The following is a 26,925-nucleotide window of genomic DNA, read 5'->3' as shown; positions in this document are numbered from 1 at the left end:
GCTGTTCCCCCAATAACATCCATCATTGTTCCCACAATAACATCCATCATTGTTTTAGTTTAGCAGAATTTCTTAGGAATCTTACCATTTTTGTTGTTGTTCACCATATTCTTACTCATCACCATGAAGTTCTGTAATAGCTTTTGACAGACCATTACATTAGAAAAACTCATATGCTCTTCCTAGCCAGATCTCTGCAAACACACTATTAGATATCTGAAAAATACAAAAATGTTGGCATGCTATCTAAGTACCACCTAAATCTTGGATAAAATACATGAAAGACCTTAAAACTACCTCTGAAAAGTAGTCTACTGTTTGACTGGAATGAAGTCTAACAGAAGCTCTTCCTATGTACTGTATGCTCTTAGATTTTACTGGGGATAAGGCAGAGACAGAAAGAAGAACTGGGAACTGAAACAGACACAAGAATATGAAAATTTATACCTTTTTTTCATCAAAAGTAATATTCATAGAGGTAAACCCACTGAGTTTCCCTGCTGACATTACACTAAGCTGATACTTTATTTTTCTCCTCCTCTTGTCACCAACATTCTTATGTTATTACTCACAGAGATTCCCAAGTGATGTTACTATCAAGCTAGGTCATACATATCTTAAGAGAATAAACTGCTCTGGTAGGAAGGGAGATGAAGCTGGGAAACAAATATTTGTTTGTTGCATTAAATTATTTGTGAGTATTCCCAAACTACTCTTGTGTTTTTTAAAGCATGTACTAAATACTTGGTTATGTTATCATATTTAGATATTTTTAACTATTTGCTTTGTTTGCATTGGTAGTAAATTATTTAGAATTTGTTCTTGGTGGAGAGAGTAGCCTATAGGTTTGTGCCTTCTTTGCAGCAACAAGTGCATTGAAAGAATTAGGTTATATTATAGTTATTAATTGGTTCAGAAAAACACAGTGTTTTGGACAGCAGCTTTTTGTATATTAAGATTTTGAGACTGAATCCTTATTATTTCTTTGTAAATTCTCCAGCTATGCAGAAACAACTTCTGTGCATAAGGGTTTCTGTAGTTAGGATTAGTAGAAGTACAGAGAACCTTTCTTAGCAATGTATCTGGGCTTGACTAAAAAGTAATGATAAATGTGACCTTGGTAATATAGTTAAATGCTTCCACGTTGATTCTGCTGGTTTATAGGCTTGCATCTTCTACAGTCTTTCCAACAAGTTCATCTGGCAGGGTTGATACAGATCTTTGTTCAGCATCAATAGTGACTCAGCAGTAAACTCTTAACCCCTCACACTCTTTGCAGTACTTCAGGAGTTTTTCCAGAGTACCAGTTTTCATAAAGACAGATGACTGGTGAGGGGTTTTCCATTCATGTGTTTTTGGGAATTTTTGGCCAAGTTTTACCACCTCAAAGGAGCAGTCCTAAGGAACTAGTACAATTAGAGGATAATGTTGCATGTGTATGAAAGATAACTACTGAAATTACCACTTGTTTCAAATACAGATAAAAACAGATGATCGCATGATCCGGACAGAACAGGGTCTACTTCTGCGAAGCCTTCAACGGAGAGACTCTGGTACTTATTTTTGTCATGCTGTGGAACATGGCTTCATTCAAACTTTGCTCAAAGTGACCCTGGAAGTGATTGATACTGACCACCTGGAAGAGTTGCTCCATAAAGAAGAAGATGGTGATGCCTCCAAGATCAAGGATGCTACCAGTAGCATGACCCCCAGTCAAAAGATCTGGTATAGAGACTTCATGCAGTTAATCAATCACCCCAATCTCAACACAATGGATGAGTTCTGTGAGCAGGTTTGGAAAAGAGACCGCAAGCAACGCCGGCAAAGGCCTGCCAATGCACAGGTGAATACAAATAAGTGGAAGCACCTACAAGAGAATAAAAAAGGTAGGAACAGGAGGACCCATGAATTTGAGAGGGCACCACGGAGTGTCTGAGCTACATTACCTCTAGGAACCTCATCCAAGTAGAAACTTATATAGACAGATAACTGGAAAAAATGCAATATTCATTAACTTTTTCATGGCATTATGTGGATGTTTACAAGAGTGGAAAGTTCAAACAATTTCCACTGGGTTTAAATAAAATCCATTTCTAACTTTCCTAGTAAATCCTTCCTCTCTACTCTGATTCTAAGACCAGGACCATGGTTTCATGGATGACAACTCATCTGGACCTAGGTTACTGCTCAAGAAGTTCTGCAAATGTTCAGCAGGCAATTTTGCTTTCTCTTTTGCCTGAGATATAAACAAAAAGATGTATTTTGTGCTGTCATCTTAAAGAAAAGAAAAATGAAACCCACTTTTCACCATCAGCACTTCCATTTCTAGACTTACATACAAAACTGCATGAACTCATTAAGCTGATGAACGTCTAAACACATGATTGGACACAAGGATTTTGGTCTTGTTTTGTCTACCAGTTCTTCTGTTTAGATGTACTAGAAGAGGAAAACCAATACTGAATGAGATTGTGGAAATCTGAACAACATAAGCTATCCATCATCTGGAAGAACAAGAAATGTGGAGTACACTGGCCTACTACTGATGACTTCTTTCAGCTTTGATCTAAAGATGTATTTTATTAAAACTAATTTAAATGTACCATGAAAAATATGCAGCAAACATTAGCTCTTTTCTAAAATAGATTAGACCTTTTGTGTTAGATATATTGTACTTTATAATTATTGGTTTAGAGGACAAAAAATACAACTCCCACTTATGAGCTGCTTTACTCTTTTGTTTGGAATATCTTCCAGGGCAAATAGTCACACTGAAGTTAACTTCCTCCCCTCTCAATAATGTATATGACAAGTAACTGTAAAGCATTTCTAAAACTAAGCTATTTTAACATGAAAGTTGTTGTATAGCATGAATGTTGTCTGCATTCTTTCTTCTAAGTATGGTATTTGAAATTATTCAACCTGTATAATACCTTGCTATTGATCCAACCAATGAAGAGGAGAGCATTGATTTTCAGTTGTATATTTTCTTTTAATTAAAGGGAAAAAAATTAAATAGCATTAAAGTACCCTCTACTAATTACACTCTTGCTTTCTGCATTCGTAAATATTTGCAAATGCTGATATTTAAATACTATGGCTCATAGACTGTCAGATACCAGTTTAAGGAGTTTTGTTCCCAGCTGGGTGGTAGAAACATGTCCACACTACAGATTCTCAGTGCTCCATTCTCTCTGTGGACCAGATCACCCAAATGCAAAAAAGCAGCACTAGGCCACATAACTAGTAACTCATAACTCAAAGCCATCTCTCTGTTTTAAGATCTAAGGGATACTTTTATATATGGGATAAGTCTGCTACAGTAGTAAATTGGTGAAATTCATCTTAAGACTAGTTTATAATAAGAGATAATTTGGTCCTGTCCTTCTGTCTTATTCTATATAGAGGACAGCAACAGGGTAAACCAGACAATATACTTGCACCATAAGTGTCAGTTTAGGGTTATAAGTAGTGGATTTATTCACTTCAGCAGACGTGCCTTTGGTCCCCAGTTCTGTGGTGTCCAGTTCTTTTGAGATTGTCTTTCTCCAGCCTCCTATATTTTATCTTGGTAGAATCTGTAAATGACATAATTTCAGGTAATGTCATTGTGGGGAAAATTATGAGAACAAAGTTCTTAGTTTGTTAAAGGAGCTTTTATATAAAAGTGTGTCTGTATTGATGACTGGTCTGCTTTGTTGTTATGCACTCCAGATTACTTCTCAATCACTACACTATCAGCCTTATCAGATACAGTATAACACAACTGCTGTGACATCTTCTCTCACAATATGTCCCAGTCTCCTTGCAGCTCACTAATTCAAGTGTCTTTCTGGTTAGTGAAAGCTTGGCTTCTTGCCTCCATAGCACATAGCCACTAATGGCTCAGTCACTTTAGTCTGCTTTGAATCTTTTGCAAGGGGATGAACTTGCAAGATGTTTTGTCATTTAATTCTTTAGCAAAACGTTCTCTGAATAGACCAAGACAATTCTGCAAGGCCATGATTTAGGAAAGCACTTAGAAATTTAGCTTTAAAGCATCTTTAAGTCTCTCGTGTTCAACTTGACTCCTAAGAATTTAATATGCCAATATATTCTGTGCTGTCATGGTGTGCTGAATAGGGATGAATTAAAGCATAGGCTGAACTTTGTGCTTTCCTGTACAGAAGCATCAGTTTTTAAGATCATCTTAATGATTGATTTCTGAGCATTGTTGTCAGCTGAATTATTTAATTGTAATCACAGAACACTCTCTGGCCTTTTGTCTAGGGCTATTGTGTACCATTAAATCATGAGAATCCTTGCTACAAAAAGAAACAGTTTCAAAATGATCTTCAGAGCACACAGTGGGAAAAATGCATGTTGATTTCAATGGATCCTAAATGATTTTGTTTCCTTTTTTTGCATATTACTAGAATTGTTATCTAACTTATTTTTTTTCTACTATGCTCATAGCAATAGATTCTATAGCAGCTTGATGCAAAAAATCAAACCAAAACCAACCTCTTTCACCACCTCTGAAGAAGAAACAGATGAAGTCAGGATTCAAAGATATGCTTTCCTACGCAGAGAAGGATAACCTGTGGGAACAAAATTACAGAAGTTGCAATGTTTTCACCATAACCCAACAGTCTAACTGGAGAATACAAACTTCAATCCAGTGCTCACTGACATAAGCATTCTTGCTAAATGTCTTTGTATTTGCTTATATAAATTAGAGGGCAAAAGATCAAGCCAGAAGTAGATTTTAATTTTTTAAAAAAGTTTATATTTTGGTCAAGTTAAAACAGTATTTAATACTGATGTGAAATGAACTTTTTTCCAATTAACATAGGCCTTAATAAATTCATGTACAGAAGATTGTCCTGCAGCTTCAATAAAATTCATGCTCCTATTAAACTCATACAAAGCAACTTAAAGTTTGAAGGTAAAAGTAAAAATGGTATTTCTCTAAATCGTCAATAAACTGCTCTAAACCTCTAGTTCAAACCTCAGAAAAAGAGTAAGTAGAAATTTTTATTTAAGCTGGAGAAAAACAAAGGGTTTCATTCATAACCAGAAAAAGCTATTTTGATTTAAGATATCCATTTGCAAGGAACAAAAATACATTGAATCTTATTCTTCCTCATCCAAATTTTGCACTTGCGTGGATCACTCAAGATGGGAATTTGTTGAAAGGCTCCTGTAAACTGTACGTTTATGTTAAACAATAACAGCAAACTAAGAAAATTGTGCATCTTCACAGAACAGAATTAATCTTCATGACCGAATAGAATCACTATGTAAAAAAAAAAAAAAAGTTAAAAAAAATTAAATTAAATGCATGTGAATGCGCATTTACTGATCCTTTTTATGTATTATTTAGTGAATATCAATGGTATGTGTTTAATAGTTCAGTTTTTGCTACCTACGCATTAGCCAAAAGGGATGTAAATATTTTGGACTAGCTAAGGAGGTACAGTGTAAAGTACTGTTATCTAGAGGTACTCCATTTCAGTGTGTTCAGCGTAATACTAAACTGCAAGACTTCGCCACACGGGTGATAAGGTGGTTTATTTGCTATATCAGTGCCAAAGTTATGTGCTTGTTCTTTAAGCACATTCCTCACTGGGCAGTAAATAATTCTACTTCTGTATTTATCACTTCAATTCAGATGGGAACTAGAAAACTGGAGAGGGAATAAAAAAATGTAATGAAACTGCTGCTGTAAATTATTTCTTTTAGCATGCATTCAGTTGTTAAATAAACATTTCTTCCAAATATTTGAAGTTCACTGTCATGACTATTTACATGGAAATGTTCCCTGTAACCTTTGTGAGTGTATGGAGTGCATTGCTGCTAATATAATGCTACGTATGTATACAAACTATGTTTGCTATTCCAGAAGGGTTGCTATTTTATTAATGTCATTCATTGTTTCTTTTTTTAAGAACTACAAACTAAAAGTGCCTGGAATGAAAGCTATAAACTTAACTTCAGCCTATCTTTTGACACAATTGCATGGGCTTGTGCAGATGAAGCCACATATACATCTCCCACCCCTCCCCCATACACTGCCCATTAACCAAATTGTTCATCAGCTTCAAAGCCGTGTGAATGACAGTAAGTTGCTGTACTTGATGAAACTCACCCTAATGGTTTCATACAGCTGCTTCCTTTTGGGAACTGGCTTGCACAGGCAGCAAGTAGAATAAATCAGGTTCTGTCTGTTATTGATATGCCCTTGTATCCTTAGGTAAACTTAGCAGCTGTTTGTAAGCGCCTAAAGGCTCTATCTGAAAGTATGATGCCATGGCACTGGGCGCTGTGAAAACAGCTACTGAAACAAATGTTGCCCTGGAAAGCATGGATTTTTACATATACCAGACAAGAAATGGAAGAAAGAAAGTATCATTATTTTAATTTAGCACATACAGAATTGAGGAAACGACCAGTAGTACTTAATCATCTCAGCTTTGCTTGGGCTCCTTCCTGTAAAGCAAGGCTGGAGATGTCCAGTTTGAAAGAATGTTATAATGTCTTCTGAGAGTGAAAATCAGCCCTCATCAGCATCCAGGCACCTTTGTGGGACACAAAAATACCTGCAGATACAAGGACAGAATGGATTTGGCAAGCCACAAATCCATACAAAGTATTTGTATTATGAATTTTTGTTTTCCTGTCCAGTGCATGGATTATAAGTTTTCATAAAGAAAAACATTTGTTTCTGGATATAACCACTTTTATGTCCTTTGCTAGAACTGCCTGCAGAGGACTGCCTGCAGAGCACAGCTAAACCGGTTGCTCTCTGTTACTACTTTGCTGGATTGCTAGGAATGTACAATGTCTAGGGGCAACCTTTACAGACACTGAGTAGGAAGAAAGAGGATACATTAGCGATTTCATGTTTGTTTGTTCATACATATGTATTTATAGGCAGATATATGTTTACATATACTTACATATATATTTAAACAGCTAGCTTTCACTGAGATTAAATCTTCTTTTCCTGAAGTATTTAAGGCTCTACATGTAATTCTAGTGCATCTCTGAAGAACACTATTGGCAGCTTCAGCTATATATTGTAATAAATGTTTCCTTTGCAATGACTGAAATGCACCATTCTGTTTCCTTACAGGTTACATTCACTGAGCTCCCCATCAGGCACATATTTAAAGGGAGGCAAAATTAGGATGGTTTTTTCCAAAGCCTAAAACAGAAGATAGCGCTCAGTAGCAGGATATAAGTAGATCAGAGTATTAGTGAGCCTACCAGCTTCTTTACTCCCCATAAAACATGAAAGGTTGGAGGACATTTTTAGGAAAAAACAAACAAACAAACAAACAAACAAACAAACAAAAACCACCTTGGTTGGGACATTTTTGTCCTGGAGTTTATCAGCTTGACATTTCAGAGAACTTCAGTATGGCCTGAGCTAAATCCCTAAGCTCTAGTGAAGAAATTTCCACACTGAAAAAACTTTCTCTTAGGTTAAGAGAACACCTTCCCTTTCTTTCACAGCAGTTTTTCACCCTGTTAGAAAATGCATTTCTTCTTGCCTCAATAATAAGCCAGGAAGGCCATTACATAGTTTCTACAGTAATTTCTTCTTCCACAGACATGGAGAACCCAGTTTCAGATGACCAGAACTCACTGAGCGCTCTGTATCTAGGCACTCCAGATGAACCAGCATGCAGTCTGCTCTTACCATATCTGTTACTACTAGATCTAAAAATGTTCTTTTCTCATCAAGAGGTCTAAAATCAGGCCTTGGTGGGAAGTTGAAAGCATGTCTTCATTATAGTTGAACTTCAAGGTACAGCACAATATCTGTCAGGGAATCACAAGGGATGAGAGTTTCCTGGGCCAGGGTCAGTGAGGACTTCCCAGGGATGGCAGGTCCAGTTCTGGCAGTCATGTTCCATCCTCCTCAGTGTGGAGCAGGACAGGCTGGTGTCAGCTGGGGCAGCACCAGCCCTGGGCATCAGCCAGCTCCCTGAGGATGGAGAATGAAGATGAATCCAGAGATGGACTGATCTTGGCACAGCCATGGGCAGGGCTGTGGTGGGACTGGAGATGCCATCCTGTGGCCTCAGTTAGACAGGCACTGATGGCTCTAGAGGTTGGAATGGAGTTCTGGGTCACAGGCAGGGTGGGGAAGGCCCATGGTCACAAAGGGACATTAGTGCCCCCAGATGCACTTAGGCATTAGACAGTGACTCAACAAATACCCTTTTAAGTCTGACTTCCTCTATGGAGACTGGAAAGTGGGGCTATGTTAGACCACCCCTTTGAGGCAGGAGGTCTTAGCAAGCAATACAGGTGCCATTAATATAATGGTGCACCTTCAGTGGTGGTGCAGGCTAACATTGAAGAACTTTCTATTTTAGGTGTGAGGGAGGTCTCACTCTATATTGCTCTATACATCTACAAGGCTCTCAGTCCTAGCATTTGTAACTAAAGAGTCTTGCCCAGTCCTTCCTGAATTGCTCTTGATTGTCTAAGGACATTTTTTCTTTCAGATTTAGAGATAGTATTGAGGTTTCTGAAAGCCTACAATAATAAACCATACCCCCAACATTACAACTGTGTTATGTTTCAAATCTGATTATCTGCTCTGGCAACAAAATTCCTTTTTACATCCTTCAACAACAGAGGGTAGCCATGCAGCCTCTACTACCTCTATACTTCAAACAATTCTATTGTTCTTATTTCTGTGAGAGTTTCACACCTTTTTTTTCTTGTAAGTGTGTTAGCAAGAATTATAATTGTTTATGAAGAGAAATGGAGATGTATGATTTTGCATGGGAAAAGGATACAGAGACTATAGTAATTCTGCTTGATGCAGTGCATCAAGTAAAGATCAAATATGTCTTGAACTTTTAATTTCTTGCTATAGCTGGGGAAGGAGAGGAAAAGAGCAGACAAAGGAAAATCAGACATTTCAGCTATGTTTTGCAATGACCAGTCCCCTTAGGCCCTTTATATTCACATCACATTTTTTTGGTTTTGTGTCACTACATAAAAAAAAAAAATTATTCCTATAAACTCAGCTTTCACTGAACAGTACCACTTTTAATAGCTCAATAAACCAGAGCAAACAGATAGACTGCACAAGTTCCTCTGAATAAAGCTAAACTTGTCTCTTCTGTTTGTTATTTTGTTATTATAGTAGAGCCACTGGTCCTCTTTTTTGTTAGGGCTTTGTCAGCATTTCTCTTATAAAGCCCTGTTTGCCTAAGGAAATGTGCTACACGTTGAAAATTTTAAAAATCAGCTTTTAGTCAAGAAATACTTTTACAGTTCGTGAAAGAAAACAGCTTAAGAAAATTGCTTAAAGAAAGTGCTTAATTCAGTTTAAAAAATAAACAAAGTATTTACAGCTTGAGCCATGTCAGGTGGTTGTTCTAGTTTCTGTACTAAACAAACAAATAAACAAAACCCCAAAAAACACCAGTTGAGTGAATCTTAGCATAATGAAAAGCGCCTCACTGGACTTTGTGTTGCTTTTGAACCACCTGCATGCTCAACAGAGGCCCTGAATCAGACACCTGCTTAAGCACATTCCCATACAGTTATTCATGACTTATTCACAAGTTGATGCTTCTATGGTATGCTCTGGAGCAGAATTTTTCTTGCTTCATTTCTCAGTCCTTTCATGCAACTTGATTTTTAATTAGTAGTCTGTGTAAAGATAATGTAGACTCAACTCATATCCCAGTTTAATATCTGTCTAGGTGTCCAGTACAGAAGACTTTTTGTGCTGTTTTCCATCCCAGATAGTTAAGGAGAAGTGATCTTTTTTGTTCTGTGGCAATTGAAATTTAGAGGATCTTTTGGAAAATTAGAGGTCTTTTAGAGCAGTGTGGAATTTTCACTCTATTTCCCTTAATTATCAACTATGTGCACATGCCGCTATTCTAAACATGCCACAGATTCTAGAAATCATGTTATATTTTTTGTCCTAAATACTAAGCAGTATAATTAGCTAGATAAAAAACCAGATAAATAAGACTATGTGTTTCACCAGCCTTTTTATTGACTGGAATCTATCAAATAGGGTACTGAAAGTTATGAATTTCAATCTTTGTGCTGTTCGCTAGAACTCAAAATGTTAGTTATGAAAGTTGAGCAGTTCAATGTCAGTGCAAAGCAATGGAATATGTAACAGGACTTCAAACTATGGTAAATATTTCACATCTCTGTGATCGTCACTAGCTTGAGGGGGAGAAATGGTTGAAAGAAGAATTAAACTATTTAAATTTAGGTTTCCTGTTGCATGTCAAAATGAAGCTGAAAAAAGATCTCTGGACAGTGAGTGGAACACATGCATGCTCAGCAAATAATGGTTCTTTATTGCCAAGAAGTTCTCCTGTTTGGCATTCACTATGCTTCAACAATATCTTGGCAGCTGTAGATACTGTTGCCTGATAAAAAACATTTCTGCAAATATTTGGAGCTATTGTTAACACTAAATCCTTTTTTTTGCCTTTTCTTTTTATTTTTTTGTAGCTGTTGAATCTGGAAGAAGCTGAAACTTTAAATAAGGCTCCAGGAATATTCCTAGACATGGTGTCCTCACCAATTGTAAATCACATTGCATCTTTCTATGGCCACTTAAAAGGTTTAGGGGTGACATGTAGATAGTCATGAATATCAGAACATAATATCTGGATGCATTTTAGTGAGAAAACATGAACAAATATTATTTTAATATTAATAGGTAATAAGATCACAAAATGGTAGTCTCTTTTCAAGTCTCACTGTCTTCTATAATTTTGTTTTATTTTCAAATCCATGTGTTTAAACATATTCTTGTTTTATCACTAATATTAAAGTTGCTTCTGTGACATGCATTGAAGACTTCTGAGCTCCCTGCAAGCCAGGTTGAATAAGCCAACTGAAAATGTTCACCACTAAGAAGAGTACTGTTTATTAAGACCATAAAATGGACTGTATAGTTGCTAAACCTTGGCTCTTGACTACTTGGGTCAGTAAGATTTACACTGTAGAACAAGCACATATATCACAAAGAGGTAATGTGACCTACTGAGGAATACTTAACTCATTCTTCCAAGGCAAGGCAGTGTCCTAGAATTTCCCTTCTTAGTCTGCTTTCCCTTCTTAGTCTGCTGTTTAATTTAGCTGTGCCAAGGAAATTAATTCCTGATGTGTTATCTAGTATTCCAGTGACTCCTAGCAAGTTGATGATCCTGAATAAAGTCTGTCATATTATACTCCAGTCACTCTACTGAAAGGTTTATCAGCCACTGGAGAAGGCTGCCCAGAGGAAGTGGTGGAGTCACCATCCTTGGAGGTACTTAAAAGATAGGTAGATGTGGCACTTAGGGACATAGTTTAGTGATGGTCTTGTCAGTGCTACATTTATGATTAGATTTGATGATCTGAAAGGTCTTTTCCAACCTAAATGATTCTGTGATTTTATGAGTTTCGTGAATTCCAAACTGTAGCCAAACCTTACTCAATTCCTTTCCCATCAGGGCCCAAATTTTGTGCTTGCAAATAAAAAACATGTTTCCCCAAATATGACATGGGAAAATATTCTTGTTATGTGTAGCTGAAAGACCATCAGTAAAATAACACTACTATCACAAGAATTTTGGTTTTCTTATGAAACTGTTAATTTGAAGACACAGGAATTTGATTAATTCCTGATAATATCTAAGACAGACATTTCTTAGCTAAATTAAACTTGAGAGTTCTTATTAGTTTTCTTATTGACCCTTGAAGAATAGGCTTCATACTGTTTTAAGGAGATCTATTCTCTTAAGTCTCTTAGGTACTTTACAAGATCCATCTGAGAACACCCAATCATTTTTAATTCTTCATAACATAAAAGCATAATGAACAAGTATGCTGAGTCAGACCAGAGTCGTCCTTGCCCAGCTACCTGTCTGCAACACTGGACAAAAGTCAAAGTCCACATAAGGCTATAATAAAGAAGCAACTACAGAATAACCTTCTAGCTTTCAGTAGTGTGCAGCCCAGGATCTTCACTGTCCAGAATTTTCTCTGTAAGTCTGTCGATACAATCCTCTGTTCGATGAACTTGTCCAGCCTCCTTTGAATCCCTACAAAATTTCCCAAATATAGTAACTTACTCATAAGTAGTGTTACGTCTTTAACTTACTGTGTAAAGCATAATACATTATTTTTTTCATTTTCTGAACTTATCTGCTAAATTCATTTAATGGCACCCCCCAAATGTGTGCTAGGGCAGTCATTGAATGATCAGTCTGTAGTCACCCCCTGTTTGCCTCATTTAAATAATTACAGTAGAAGATTCACTCAGTCTTGTCTTTTTTTTTTTTTTTTTTTTATTTTCACACACATGGTAGTTTCAAAATCTAATTGCTTTTGAAGGCTGCTAATTGCATTCTGTCTGCCTGATACTCTCTATGTATTTCAGCTCGGATTGAATGATAGCTTGATTCTCATTTTAGCATTAATAGTATTTTTGCAAATGCATAGATGGTTCAAAGTGAATAATTTCATTCTTGAGTATAAGGCTCTAAGGTTTCTATTATGCCTCCAAATTGGGAAGCATTTTGCAGGTAAACAGATCAGACTAATATAAATATTCTTTCACGGAGATTCCAGTTAGATAATAAAGATACTCATTTGTAAATGACAAAAAAAAAATCTGCATAAATATCAGGTATTAAAAAGTCAGTACTCTCTAAAGATATATTTAAAAGCTATAGGTAGAATTCAATACTATTTTATAATGACTAGTTTATGCTGTAAGATCATAAAAATTAATTACAACATTTAACCATATAATGCACAAATAAAAAGATAACCTATACCAAAAGCATGATTACAGCCTAAAGGAAGAAAGAATGGGTCAATATAGCAGTCATCTGGGAAGAAGTAGCAGACAATACTGAGATACTACTGATTACTCTAATAAGCAATTGCTTCAGTACAGCAGCTATTGCTGAGAACTGTCATGCAAAATGAGAGGGAAAAAAAACACATTTTCACCAATGACTGCATGAGAAAACCAACTGTGCAGCTGAACTCTGAAGAACAATGCAAAAAAATAGGAATAGACTTCTATTATTATCCATTTTATTTTTATAAGCATCATGGGAAACCAATTATGATGACAGCTGCGATAAGTCTTCGTTAAAAAATGTACTGATTATCACTTGTTTCAGATTACCCATATGAGAAATAACTCGAAAGAAAAATAAACCTGATTCTACATGCACAATGCAGCCTAGTGTCGTGCTAATTCACTCCAACAGCTCTTTAAAACAACTGAATTCAGTGGATAAATAAATGAAACTATACTGATAAGAAACAACTTTGCTTCTAGAAATGAATGCACAGAAAGAGCAGGATTATTTTATGTATTTTGTTATATGTGTTGCTTTTCCTACCTAAGTGACTTTCAAAATGCCTTCACATCTTTTGCTTAGTGCACGTGCTTCTGTGTCTTCTGTGATAGGGGAGGAGTATACAGTGGATGTCAGTGTCTATATGTGAACTTCTAGTACATTGCCCACAATCAGAATTCAGTGTTGGAGTGGAAGAGTACATAACTAGAAGAGAGAAGACATCTGTATATGTTTGAAATCACAGTGATTATTTATTATGGTATGTGTTCCTAATTATTAGATTAAAAGTACCTCTTCTATAAAATGTCAACTAATTTTATAAACTAAATTGAATAGTTATTTATTAGATCTTTATCAAATATCAGTCTTTCTAATGTATTATAGAGACAGCCAAAGTGTCTCCAATATTTACATAAAAACATATCTATTTTTCTTACTCGTATGAATCGTCTTTCATTCAGCGGGCTCTTTTGAGTATTACAAGAAACGACCGCTCTTTGTAGGAAAAGAGTAATCAAGTAAAAACATCACTTCTTAAATGACATAGATTTCCCCCAGAAATATTAAGTAGGTCTTATTTTAGAGTTATCACATCTTAACAAAGTTAACAAAGCTGATTTTTTAAATTAATTATAAGCAATCATAGCAAAATTTTCAGTTATATACTCAGAATAAAGCTTGATCTATAAAGGTAGATAGATGTAAGGATATTGTCACATTTTCATTAATAGATTTCTTTTTTCCTCATGACACGTGTAAGGAATAGTGCTCTAGCATTGGCTCCACAGCTGAGAACTCAGGCCAAGGATAAGCAGAGTGGCTGAGTAGCATTCCATAAGTGCCCCAATCAGAAAATGAATGCAGCTTTTCCAAGTCTGAAATTATAAGACTATCCATCCTTTTAAAATAAATAGTCCTGCAATATGTATTTCTACATGAATCATGCTTGTACTGCCCCAGAATCATTCACAGATATGTGAAAACTACAAAATAATCCAAATCCCTTACTGCAATTTCTGTCTGATACAAAACTAACTTCCTTTTTTGGGGGGTATATGATATAGCCTTTTATTATTTCTCTTTTTTTTTTCATATTCCCATTAATTTAAAAACATATCTTGTTCCATAGCTGAGGTTATATGTGGTATGAGTTCAAGACAGCTCTGTTTAAAACACACAGAATGTTTCAAACCTATGAAATATATTTGATCAGCTATTTGGGAAATATGATTTTTCCATATGGGTTAGTTTGCACATAAGGGAGTTTAGTGTTTCTATGGAGAACATAATATGCTCAGACAAACATAATAGGTAAAGAGTTGCGAACCACAGACTGGGAGAAGCAGGTGTCCAGCTGGATTTGCACATAGGAAGGTCTTGAAGGTCATTGGTGGTGATGAGGTCTCAGAGATTCCCAAATCCTCATAAAGCTATTCCTTCCTTTCCCAATATACAAACCTCCTACTGCTCTTGATAATCCAGTGACTCAGGAAGTAAGGGCTGGGTGTTTGGGGGGTTTTTATTTTCTTTTTTTTTTTCTTCTTTTTTTTCCCCGTTTTGCTTGTCAGAAGCAGACTGAATAGCAACAGTTTTCTGGATTACCATTTATTAGGGCAGAACAAGAGTATTCACAAAGGTCATCACCCAGAGGAATATTCAGTCATTGAAGTATCAATATTGGTCTTCCTGCTGTCAGACTAGGATCTCCAGAGAACAAAAATATAATGGTAGTAAAATTTGCAGCCAGGTATGACTTTTCCCACTGTCCTTAATTGGGACCACAGACAATTTGAAGCCCTTATGGGAGCACAGACAATTTGATATCCTTGTCCAGCAGAGAACCGAGTGATGTCAGCCCATTATAAAGGGAATAGTTTTGGGTCACTTCTGTTTTTAATTTTCCACAAAGTGGTGGCTTCCATCCATATGAGTTGGTTGATCTTTGTCAGTTTTGTTTTATTCTGTCTTACCTTTCTTTCTGTTTATGCAATTCAATTTTGGTTGTGATTCAAAAGAATGAACTGCTTGGCATTTTCTTCCACCCTGAGTTTTCTTTGTAAATTATCCTTCACCTCCTGGTGTCCTCAGCTCCCTTCAATCAAGGACTGTTTCCAAAAAAAGAGAATGCATTCACTATGGGGAACTGTCTGAGTGACAAGATCTGGGAAACGAATAAAATCACCTTGTTTGATCATTTTGCTAGTGCTGTTTCTCATACTTAACACATCAGACTTGGAAAAGCTTGTGAAGATTAATGAATGCTGGCATTACTATGTTGATTGAGCACTGTAAATATTACTACTTTCTGGATTCATAGAGGTAATATATTAAGAGCACTATACAGGTGCACAGTGCTTTTCAGATAGCCCACTCAGCAGCACTGCATTTGGGAGTCTTTGATATTTTCACATTTAGTGTTTGGGAAGTCTGCATCCAGAGTTTTATAGAAAATATTGGTTGAGGGGAGGAATAGGGAATATATTTTTATCACATATAATCAGAAAACATACATCCCTTCAGAAGGCTTGCCCATCGAAAGCAAAATGCACAGATAATCCATATTTCAAATAAACTGAGATGTGAGAAATCACAGGCAGGGACACTGTTGGGAAGAGGGAGAAGGTCAAGGGTGTAAGACACAGCAAGATACTGCACTTATCTTTTATTAGCTGAACATACATGTAATTTACACTGCCTGTTAAAAAGCTCTGCTGTTAAGCAGTCTGAAATGGCTATGAATGGAAGTATAGCATCTGGTTAAAAAATACTTTCAACTACAACCAGTTCCCTGTAAGGGTCTTTGGTTTTTTTGTTGGAAGGACTCAAAAAAAAAAAAAAGTATTTTCAATTTTAGAATAGTTTTTCAGTTCCACGTTTTGTTACATGATGCATATAAGTATATTTCACTTCTGAAAATACATTGCAGGTAAATTAGCTCACTTAGTTAAATAGTGGAAACAATAATAAAGTCTCACACATATAGAGTAAAGGTGTATGCCTTTGCCCAAACAAATGACATATTAATGACACCTTACATTCCAGACTCTGATTTTTTTTTTTTTGAGTGCAAATGAGGAATAATCAAGGGAAAAACAAATAAATAGAACAGAAGTAAAAAAAAAAGACACCTGAAAAATGTGTTTCAAATAAGTGCTCAGAATGCGGTTCAGAAATGTTATGGAAATATTGGTGGGTTTTCATGCTGCTCAGAAATAAGCAGAATATGTAATTCAATTAATTTTTTTTTGGTGGCTGTGGTGTTGTTTCTAATTATTTGAATCCTATTTGACTACTATGAAAATCTATCATATAAATACTTGTTCACTCAGTTATGTGTCCTTTATAGTCATTGTCCTGAATGGTTATGTTATTTGCTGTTGTTATGTAAACATTGGAACTACTTTTGTAACTATTTTGAAGAAAAAGTTGTCTCCTATCACTTACCAAGCTTCCTCTCTTCTTTGGCTTGCTCCAGCCAATGTTTAGAGCAAACTAGGATATTAAAGGTGTAAAGAGTCTTGCTGTTATTTCTTTAAGAGTTTATCACCTATCATATTTATAAATAGATGGTTTGCCACAAAGCAATGGTGCATAAAATCTGCTGAGATTTTTTTAGCCTTAGATAGGCTGCAGGGTGGGTGATAGATTTACCTCCTTAAATATGGTGTTGACACAGTCTATCAACAAAGTTGCTAAGAATATGGACATCTTTCACCAGGCATGATCAGCATGAGCCTAAAACAGTGATGGTGACTCAAATTTCCTTTAGCACTTCTTGTACACCTTTCTGGTGTGCTAAATACTTACTTGGAAAGAAGTTGGCATGTGTTTTGACCATGCTTCAATGGATGGTTTTGCTGTCTGGGGAGGTATTTCAGATATGGTAACTACTCTTTAAGAAGTGTATTTTTGCACTTTGCTAATGTAGTTAGGCTCCAGGGTGTCTTGTGTTCAGAATGTATTGATAACACACAAGAGGATTGTTTGCTCTCAGTGTCAGCTGTGTAGAAGTGTTATAGTAACTTGTTGTGAAGGATTTTATCTTCATCCAGTTGTGTTTTCTACTGAGGCTCCCTCTGGAGTAACAGAGGTGATAGATGCATACTCTGCAAGCAAATCTAAAGCTCTTAGGGGGCAGCCACCTGGCAGGGCTTGAAGTTTTGAACATGTTGCATCTGCAGTGTAGTACAGTACTTTACCATGTGCAAAACAAATGTAGAGGAACAAGAAAATCAGTAAATATCACAGAAATATGCAGTATGCTTTGGTATAAACACTCAAATCTTGACATGCTAATGAAATATGTGAAAAGGGAAATATTCTTCACACTGTGGCTTTTGACATCTAATTTAGGTAACTAAATGATACCCTAGGTGCTCTTCTCCACTAAGCAGAGCTCCTGGTCACCAGTTCACAACTTCAAGCACCTCATCTACATAGCTCAGCTGAAATGGTGTGAATTCTTTACATTGTCTCAGGCCTTCACTCTGTACAAGAAGTATGAAACACAGGATGAGAAATATGTTTTTTAAATTGCAATGTTTCTCTCCCAGTTTTATTTGACAGACCTAAGTGAGAGTGGAACAGACTTGTGCAGTACACACACACTGTTTTGTGAAAATATTATCTTGACAAGAATTATGCTTCTGTGATGCTGGGTCACTGTAAACAGAACCGGGTATGTATGCAGCAGTTTTTAACCTAGGCTGAGGCTCGGATACTTGCATGCCCATTCTTTGATGCAGGTTCTCTTTTACTTGAAACAGGAGAGAACGATGCTTTTGGAGCACTGCTTTTTCAGGAACGTGTAAACAGTCAGTGAGTTTTTCTTGTGATTTTTCATGAGATTGCCTAAGCAGTGTGTATTGGCCTTGTTATGCAGGTATCAGCTCTGGAGTTACAACTGGTACTAAAACATCTAGTGAATTTCCCTAACATACCACATACAAACAAAGGTGGGTCAAGAGCCCATTCACATGCAGCGTACTTGTTCCTTCAGTGGGAGATGGATGGGGACACAGGAAAGAAGTCTCCTTATTAATCCTCAGTGATTAAGCAGGAGCCTTAGTGTTGTTAAAAAGCTCTTCCATTAAGCTCTAAATAGGAACGTTAAGCCACACTGTGACAATAGAAATCTTTACTGATCATAGATTTGTTGTAGTATTTCAGAGATGAGAAGGGATCGGAGTAGTCTCTACTTCCTTGAGGCTGAAATGCCCAGAAGCAAAAGGTCAGCAGACAGCAGCATGCTAAATCACAGACAGTGATAATATTGCTACTTACAGGGTGACAGACACAACAGGAAAAGCTTCTATAATTCTATGATTCTGTGCCAGCTGGCAGGAGCAGGGATACCTTGGGTCTTAGGAGGGTCATGGCAGAGGAAAAGAACTAGGGAGTGGTAACTGAATCTGCTATGTGTTCACTGCAGGAAATATGAGATTTCTTCCGCTATCATCTTACTGACATGCTGAGAACTGTACCAAGATCACATTTAGTACTGGGGCACCTGGATCCTACAAAAGTTTTGTAGTTTCAGTATGTTAATCTACCTGCTCTGACATACGCTTTGTCTCCATTTATTCACCTGGTGAAAAAAAAATCCCTGAGAAGCATGAGTAAATCTGACTATTGTAGAAGCAGAAGATTATTACTGTTTTGAAGCATATTTATCAGAAACAAAAGATTCAATCTCAGTAAGGTAAAATTCCACTTTGATGTCAGCAGCTTTAGGATACAGAGTATCTTGGCAAAACTCCTTAGCTGTTTTAAGAAGAAAGTGGAATTGTATGGGGAACCTTTTCTCAACTTTTTCCAACAAGCCTGCAGAACTTATTCCCACCTGGGGGAACTTGGTCCTACCAACTAATTTGAGAAACAGGAAAAAGGAAATTGCACACTGGTGGGGTTTACGCTAGACAATGAAGCAATCTCCTTATTGCTTAAACATTCAAGCTGCATACTTTTCCCTTTACCTCTCTTTTGTTGTGGCACCCTCTCCCTCCCCTCAAAAAAGCTGAATAAACATAAAAGATCAGCAGACATATTACGTTTTACACAGCAGAGTGCGGCTTTATGGGGCTTGCTTACATCTTGAAAAGATTAAGTGCACCTGCACGTGAAGAATCCCTATCCCTCTGAACAATCAGGCAAAGGCACCTCAGCTACTAGAGCACAGGCAAAGGACACGGCTGGGATGTGGGTTTCTAAGAAAGCTTGGTTAACCGACTTTATCCACCCGTTTGTAAGGAGCAAGGCTGCCATCCAGCGGCTTTTCTCTAGTACAAAATTCAATTTAATAGCATCAGTTTGGAGAAAACATTCATAAAGTCTTGATTAATTTTGTTAATTTATTCCTTTTTTCTTGTTTTAGTTTTTTCTTTTGTTGTTTTTGTTTTAACCTTAACCTGGAGAACATGCTACAAGCTAAACTGATAAAATAAAGGTTATTAACTTGTTTTGAATCATCACTAGCTTTTTGTTTTTGTTGGCTTGGATTTTATATGTATAATTTGATAAGCATTCTTCCTACATGAAACTGTAGGTAAGAATAAAATACTAACAAACCCTACAAAACTAAAACTAATACTGAAAAAAAAAACCCCAAATGCAACTATTTAATGTTTCAACAGGCACAGAATGAGACCACATTCAAATAAAAAGGAAACACGAAGTTATGCAGCCTGGAGAAAAACTACCATGCATATTACAAACATTCATCTCTAGGAACTGACGGATCAATAGGCTACATTAAAAGGAAATTTCCTGATGTTGATCCCCTTGCAGATCCCACTCAAATATAAATGTTTTTATCCACTAAAAAGCTGAAGCTTAGGTTGTTGAATAAGGCAGAAGAGTAATCTTCTCCTGAGGCAAATCATAAAACTTCTCTTTGCCTCCATTTCCCTCTACATAAACCAGGGATAATGCTCATCTAGTTTGGAGGAAAGATGTGAGATTCAATACACTGTGAATTGCAAGGGTTTTTGAGCTCCTCTGAAACAAGGATATGTGTATACTTCTTGATACTGTTTATACAAGACATAAATGTATCACAGACTTGAAGAAGGCTACATTGACTGACTTCTTTCACTCATCCTCTCCCCAGATAATACTTCTTAGCTGCTCCTAAGAATCGTAAAATCATAGAATGGTTTGGGTTGGAAAGGACCTCAAAAGGTCATATAGTCCAACCTCCCCCTGCAGTCAGAAGAGACAGTCTCAACTAGACCAGGTTGTCCAGAGCCCTGACAGGTCCTGTCAATCCCAGGACACTAATAAAAGTGAGGGATTGTCCTTTAAGTTCAAGTACTCTTGTTTCAATAAACTTTCTAGTAAGCATGAATTAATGTCTTTAGTTTCACCAAAAGAAAGCAGAGAGACATTTTTACTCCTTATTGGGAGATAGAACTTAGTTAATAAATGATAGAACCACAGATCATAGAATGATAGGAGTTGGAAGCAACCACCAGAGATCAAGTGCAACCCCACTACAAAGCAGGGCCACTTGGAGCAGGATACATGGGAATGAGTCTAGGCAGGTTTTGATGATCTCTTGAGAAGGAGACTTCACAACCTGTCTGGGCATCCTGTTCCAGTGTTCCATCACCCTCACAGAAAGAAAGTTGTGGGGATGATAAAAAAACACAAACCAAACAAAAACAAAACACCAACCCACTCAACAAAACACAATAACAACAAACCCCAAACAAACACACAAACAACAAACCAACAACCAGAAAAAAACCAAACACGAACAAAAAAACCCCAAACACACCCACAATCCATCCTGATCTCTTCAGTATAGGGGTGGTGCAATTGTTACAGCTATCTATTCCAGGTGAGCTCTGGAAAAAAGAATGTGCACCTGAGTAAGGACAGATGCCCTAAAGCAGACCCTGGTTTAATAGTATGCAGAACTTTAGCTGAATGGAATCTTTTCTGTGAAAAAGCTGACTTGGGGAAGCTTTTCAATAGCAAGACTGTTAACAGATGTAGTCACACTTCGATAATACTTTTTCTTCACTGATTGTTCTTTATTGCCTCATGCCTTGTGTGCATGATCTGAGATAGTCTCAGCTAGAAATTATTACAGAGTGCGAGAATACCCTCTAGTGGCAATTTATAACCTCAGATAGACTTGTGCTTGTTTTTCAGTCTTTCTCAATTAAACTTTCTTTCTCAAGTTAACACAAGGGAACCCTTGGTTATTTACAGGGAGAGAGCGGTTGCATCTTACCTGTGTAAACTCATACAACAGCCTCTGCCTCTGCTCTGTGGCATCTAGTACATCTCTAGTCTATCTATCTATGTCTATGTCTAGTCTATGTCTAGTATATCTTATGCATTTAGCACAACCCAGACTTCTCTTCGTATGCCTTCTAACTAGGGTCATGAGGCAAACGGCACCCTGTGATAGATCCTCCCAGAGCCTGGAAGTACACTGCCTAGTAGCTGTCTGAAAGCTGCCTGTCCCCTTTGCATCCCAGAACTATGCCTTTTTATCCACTTATATTGGGTTTGGCAGAGATGGAGTAAGTTCTCCTATAACATCTTTTGTAGTGCTGTGTTTTGTAGTGGGAGCTGGAATGGTCTTGATAACACAGCAGTGTTTTGGCTACTGCTGAGCAATGCTCACACAGCACCAAGGCTGTGCTTTCCCAACACTTCTCCCCCCTCGCACTCCCCTCTCCTCCACTCCCCTCCCTGGCAACAGAAGGCTGAGGCGTGCACAAGATCTTGGGATCTTGCTGGTCAAAACCAATTACAGGTGTTGAACCTTCCCAGACCTGCTGCATTAGCCCAGTGAAGACATCAAATACAGAATCTGAAGGCCCATCTATTTCTGTTGTAAATCTCCATACAGCCTCAGAGGCCATCTGGTAGAATGCTTCCCAGAAGAGACCCATGATATATGTGGAAAAGAGTATGAAGACCTGAGAGGATGTTCCTTTCTTACTGGATTTCCAAGGGTTAGGGTACTTAACAGTCTGATGGTTCTACAGTGGTCATATATGACTTAGAAGGAAATTCCACGTATGAAAAAGAAGTTCATAGAAAAAAATGTGTGCAGTAGTACATGTGAAACAACCAAATTTGTTTGAAATGTAGTTATTCCAATACATACAAGTGACAATAAAAGAACTATTTATCTTTGAGTAAAAACAGCAGCTGTAAAAACACTGGCTTTTCTCAACAGGGACTTTTTCCAGGTGAGCTCAAATATTATCCATAAGTATATCAGAACTGAACATTTATTTGTTTGAGACCTACCAAGTAATTCCTGCGATTATGATCTATTATTGTTAGGCCTAATTATTTTTAAAAATGTTTTAATTTTTTTTTTTAAGGCTGAAAATTTTAGACTTATGATAACATAAAACATCAAGCTCATTTGGGGGTTGTATATTTTGGTAAAATATAATGCAAAGTATCATAAGAAGAAATGCTATGAAAAGGTCATGGAACAACTTTGCCCCACTCTGGTATCTTCCTATACAGTCTACTGGCTGAAAACTGAACTGTAAAGAAAAAAAACCAACAAATAAACAAACCCCCACCATTTTACAGTTATTATCATCCTTTTAAAAAACAAACAAACAAAACCCCACAAACCAGAAACAACCCACCCAATAATGCAAGAAAAAAAATAATCACTGGAATTCTGATAACGTATGATATATAATACAGAAGAGAAGAAGAAATGACACTATCATTTTCAAATGAGACTTCAAAATCCCTCCAGCCTGACTGTGCACAACCTTTGAGCACACATAATTCTCACAGACATGAAACAGAAAAACAGATGCTTGTGTTTTTTGGAAAATTAGAGCTTAGGGTATTTGCCTGGTCCTTCACAAAATATATGACTGAGTTAAAACTTATGTCAGTACTCTGCATCCTGCCAAATATCCTAAATAAAAAAAATGATCATTACTCTGTAAAGACAGTGATTTATTTTGCAATTCACACTCGTCCTGTCTTGTTCACTGAATAGTAGCTTTTTGCTGCTTTGGTTTTATGTACTTGAGTTTATCCTTTTTTATTACTATGTGGTGCCACATTAACTTTCCTTAACACTGCAGGAAACCTATTCTGTTCTTTTCAGAAATATCCTATTGACATAAGATTTTATATCAGTGGCCTGAACTTTACTTTTCTTTCTCCTGCTTTTCTAACCATACTGTGAAGAAGAGATAGAAAGTAACTGAATGCCACCTGTCTTTTGAATGTCTCCAGAGCTTTTATCTGTTCATCCAGATGGCTCAATTTGCATTGACAGTTTTTTGTGGCCACTTCAATTAGCTTAAGCTGCTTCATGGTGCATCTAATTATTCTAGTATGCATTTTAAAAGAACCTTAAATTCAAAAGCAGATTTTAAATAAAGTGGTGGGGAGAGAAAAAAATCCACTAAATCCCTCAGACTAACAAAGGCCAAAAAAAACCCATTCTCACAAAAAGGTTTAAATATGTGGTGTTGAGTTTCCAGTCATGTAGCTTGGATAACACTGAAAACTTTGCAAGTACGTGTGTGTGTATATATATATAGTGGTACAGTAAGAATCAGCCAAATTTTGCTTTTTCTAACAGTTGTTTTTAAAACTTTCTGTTGAATTGCATAATTTTCTGAAAATTGATATTACACACAGGCCATTATTATGTAAATACTCATATATAAAAATGGAGTTTTGAATGTCAATGTAAATAAATTTATTCTTCATCAACTTTTACTGATATAGGCGGAGACTATTGGTTGACTGAAGAATCAGAGAATCACAGAATGTTGGGGTTTGGTAGATACCTCTGGAGATTATCTAGTCAAACACCCCTGCTAAAAAAATGTCACCAGCAGCAGGTAGTCCAGAATTGCATCCAGACAGGTTTTGAAAGTCTCCAGAGGAAGGGACTCCAGAACCTCTCTGGACAGGCTATTCCAGTGCTCTGTCACACTTGCAGTTAAAAAAAAAAAAAAAAAAAAATAAATTCTCCCGTGGACATGCAATTTCTTCTGATAGAGTTTATGTCCACGGCCCCTCAGCTTATCACTGGGTATCACAAGAAAAGACAGGCTTTACCCTCCTGGCAATCACCCTTCAGGTATTTGTAGATATTGATAAGGTCCCCTCTCAACCTTTTCTTCTCCACACTAAATAGCCCCAGGTCTCTCAGTCTTTCCTTGTAAGAGAGATGCTCCAGTCCCTTAATCATCCTCATAGCTCTTTGCTGAAATCTTTCCAGTAGTTCCCTATCCCTCTTGAAATGGGGAACCCAGAACTGTACACATCATTCCATATGTGGTATAACTAGGGCTGAGTAGAGGGGGGAAAGAACTCCCCTTGATCTGCTTGCAACACACTTCTTAATGAACACAAGAATGTTATCAGTCTTCTTGGGCATGAGGGCACATTGCTGTCCCCTGGATAACTTATTACCAACTATGACTCCAAGGTCCTTCTCTACAGTGCTACTCTCCACCAGGTCAACTACTAACCTGCACTGGTGCATGGTGTTATTCCTTCCCACATGCAGGACTCTACACTTATTATTGTTGAACTTCATTAGGTTTGTCTGTGCACAGCTGTCCAGTCTGTCCAAGTCTTGCTGAATGTCAGCACAGCCTTCTGGGGTGTCAGCCACTCCTCCCAGTTTTGTATCTTCAGCAAATTTGCTGAGGGTACGGTCTGTCTCTTGCCTTTTTTGAAGATTGGAGTGACATTGGCTTTCCTCTGATCCTCAGGCACATCTCCTGTTGTCTATGACCTTTCAAAGATAATTTTCAAACCTTTCAAAAATAACTTTTGGATTAAATTGATATGGAAGATAACATTTCAGTTTTAACATGATAAAATTTGTTGTGTCCCACACAATGATTTTTTTTCTCAGCCTGACTATGCCGCATTTATACTTGCCAACTCTGACTAATATGGCAGTTGTCAAAATTAAACCACGTCAAAAGTATTGCATATGCATAACTATTTTGTATTATGAGTCCATCACATCCTTAATGCTTCGTATTTACCACACATGCCAATTAGCCAATTTACTGAGCTATGTAGAGGTTTATTCTGGAGATCTGATCTATACCCTTCTGGAGATTCCTACTCAATTTTTACTTTACCATGCAAATTTCTCATGCTGGTATTTGGCCTCCCTGGCACTGTAACTTTCTTCAACCTCAGCTTTATTTTCCTTTCTACATTTCTAGATTAACTGTATCTTAATTGTGGAAGTACTATATGAAGTCTTAATGAAGATATACAGCGGGGTTCTGGTTGCTTTTTTTTTTTAATTGACAAGCAATTGAAAAAGGAGAATGGAGAAGTGAAGGAAAAAAAAAGAGCAGCAGCTCAGACACAATCCCAGTTCAAAAGAGTAGTCTGATTTGTTATTTCAGTCAGCTAAAATTGGGTTGCATAACCTTAATGTGCTCGTTGGTGGGTTTGCTTGTTTTTTTTTATCAGCCGACTGTGTCTAGCTTTTACCCACATAAAATGAATGAACTTACAATAATGAACAGAAACTGCTAGGAAAATAAAACCAAAATAAAACCCAGCGTGGGCAAAAGGGATACTTTCCACTTATAAGATTAAGGAGTAGATGGTATGACTGTTATTATTCCACCCCACAATTCCAAAGCACATTTTCCATGCTTTCAGTAAGATTGAGTGTGGTCGTTTGAGGCTGTGCCTTTAAGAACAAACACTGCTGGAACACACTGGCTAATGTTTTTGGTACTAGAACCAAAACATTCTGATATTCTAAACGAATTTCATTGGTTGATAAACAAAAATTCAGCTTTAGATTGTGAAGCGGTTGGAAAATTTTTTTTCCTCAGTTCAGTTCGGTTTGGGAGTTGGGGGAGTTTGGTGTTTCAGCCTGTTCTCCCTGCCTGCTTCTTCTGCGAACTGCTGGACTTGGCCTTCAGATAAGCAAACACTAATCCTGCATGGGCTTTTGAGGCTTGCTAACAACTCTTTTCCTTAGTAACTTGCCTTTCTCTCTCTCTAACCCCTTTTTGGGGAAAAAGGGAGGTAAGGGGGGGAGAGAGGGGGTTCCAAAGAGGGGATCCCTCCCTGAGGGAGGGATTTTTGTTGTGTTATTTGTCTTTGCTGTGTATTTCTGTGTATATATTGTAAATACCTGTATATATTGTGTTATATATAACCTGCTTTCCATATATGCTTGTAAATATATAGCTTTTGCTCTTCGACTGAGTTAGCTGTGGTTTCTTACTCTGTGGAGGAGGGAGAGCTAAGCCCTCTCTCAACCTACCACATTTATTGGCGCCCAACGTGGGGCTTGGTGACAAATTAGTTTGATTTATTGCTTGCTTGAGTCGAATGAGCAAACATGAAGGTGTTTTGGCTTTTTGAGCGTCTGTTCTTCTCGGTCTTTGGTGTATTGATCTACAAGTATTGCCTGGGTATGATTATCGATAAGATAGGTAAATATATAATGCAAAAATTATATTTGTGGTTTAAGTACAAGATTCGGCTTCTGTATGATCAGTGCCTGGAATTCTTTTATGTTAAAAAGTACAGGAATGTTACATCTAGCACACTCCCTATTGAGATAAAA

At 37.1% G+C, this 26,925-nt stretch overlaps 1 protein-coding gene across 1 annotated transcript in view; it reads left to right on the top strand.

The window, feature by feature from the left end:
* Positions 1 to 4,751, top strand: part of SEMA3A (semaphorin 3A) — a 166,331-nt gene extending 161,580 nt beyond the window's left edge. Inside the window, exon 17 of the mRNA XM_054178150.1 lies at positions 1,481 to 4,751. Coding sequence (XP_054034125.1) covers positions 1,481 to 1,936 — 456 coding nt within the window. The 3' untranslated portion in view covers positions 1,937 to 4,751. The remainder of the gene's footprint in view (positions 1 to 1,480) is intronic.
* Positions 4,752 to 26,925: the final 22,174 nt, after the last annotated feature.

The sequence above is a fragment of the Dryobates pubescens genome, chromosome Z (assembly GCF_014839835.1).
Source record: "Dryobates pubescens isolate bDryPub1 chromosome Z, bDryPub1.pri, whole genome shotgun sequence".
Lineage (NCBI taxonomy): Eukaryota > Metazoa > Chordata > Aves > Piciformes > Picidae > Dryobates > Dryobates pubescens.
The sequence above is the reverse complement of the archived record's forward strand: the minus strand, read 5'-3'. Positions and strand labels throughout refer to the sequence as shown.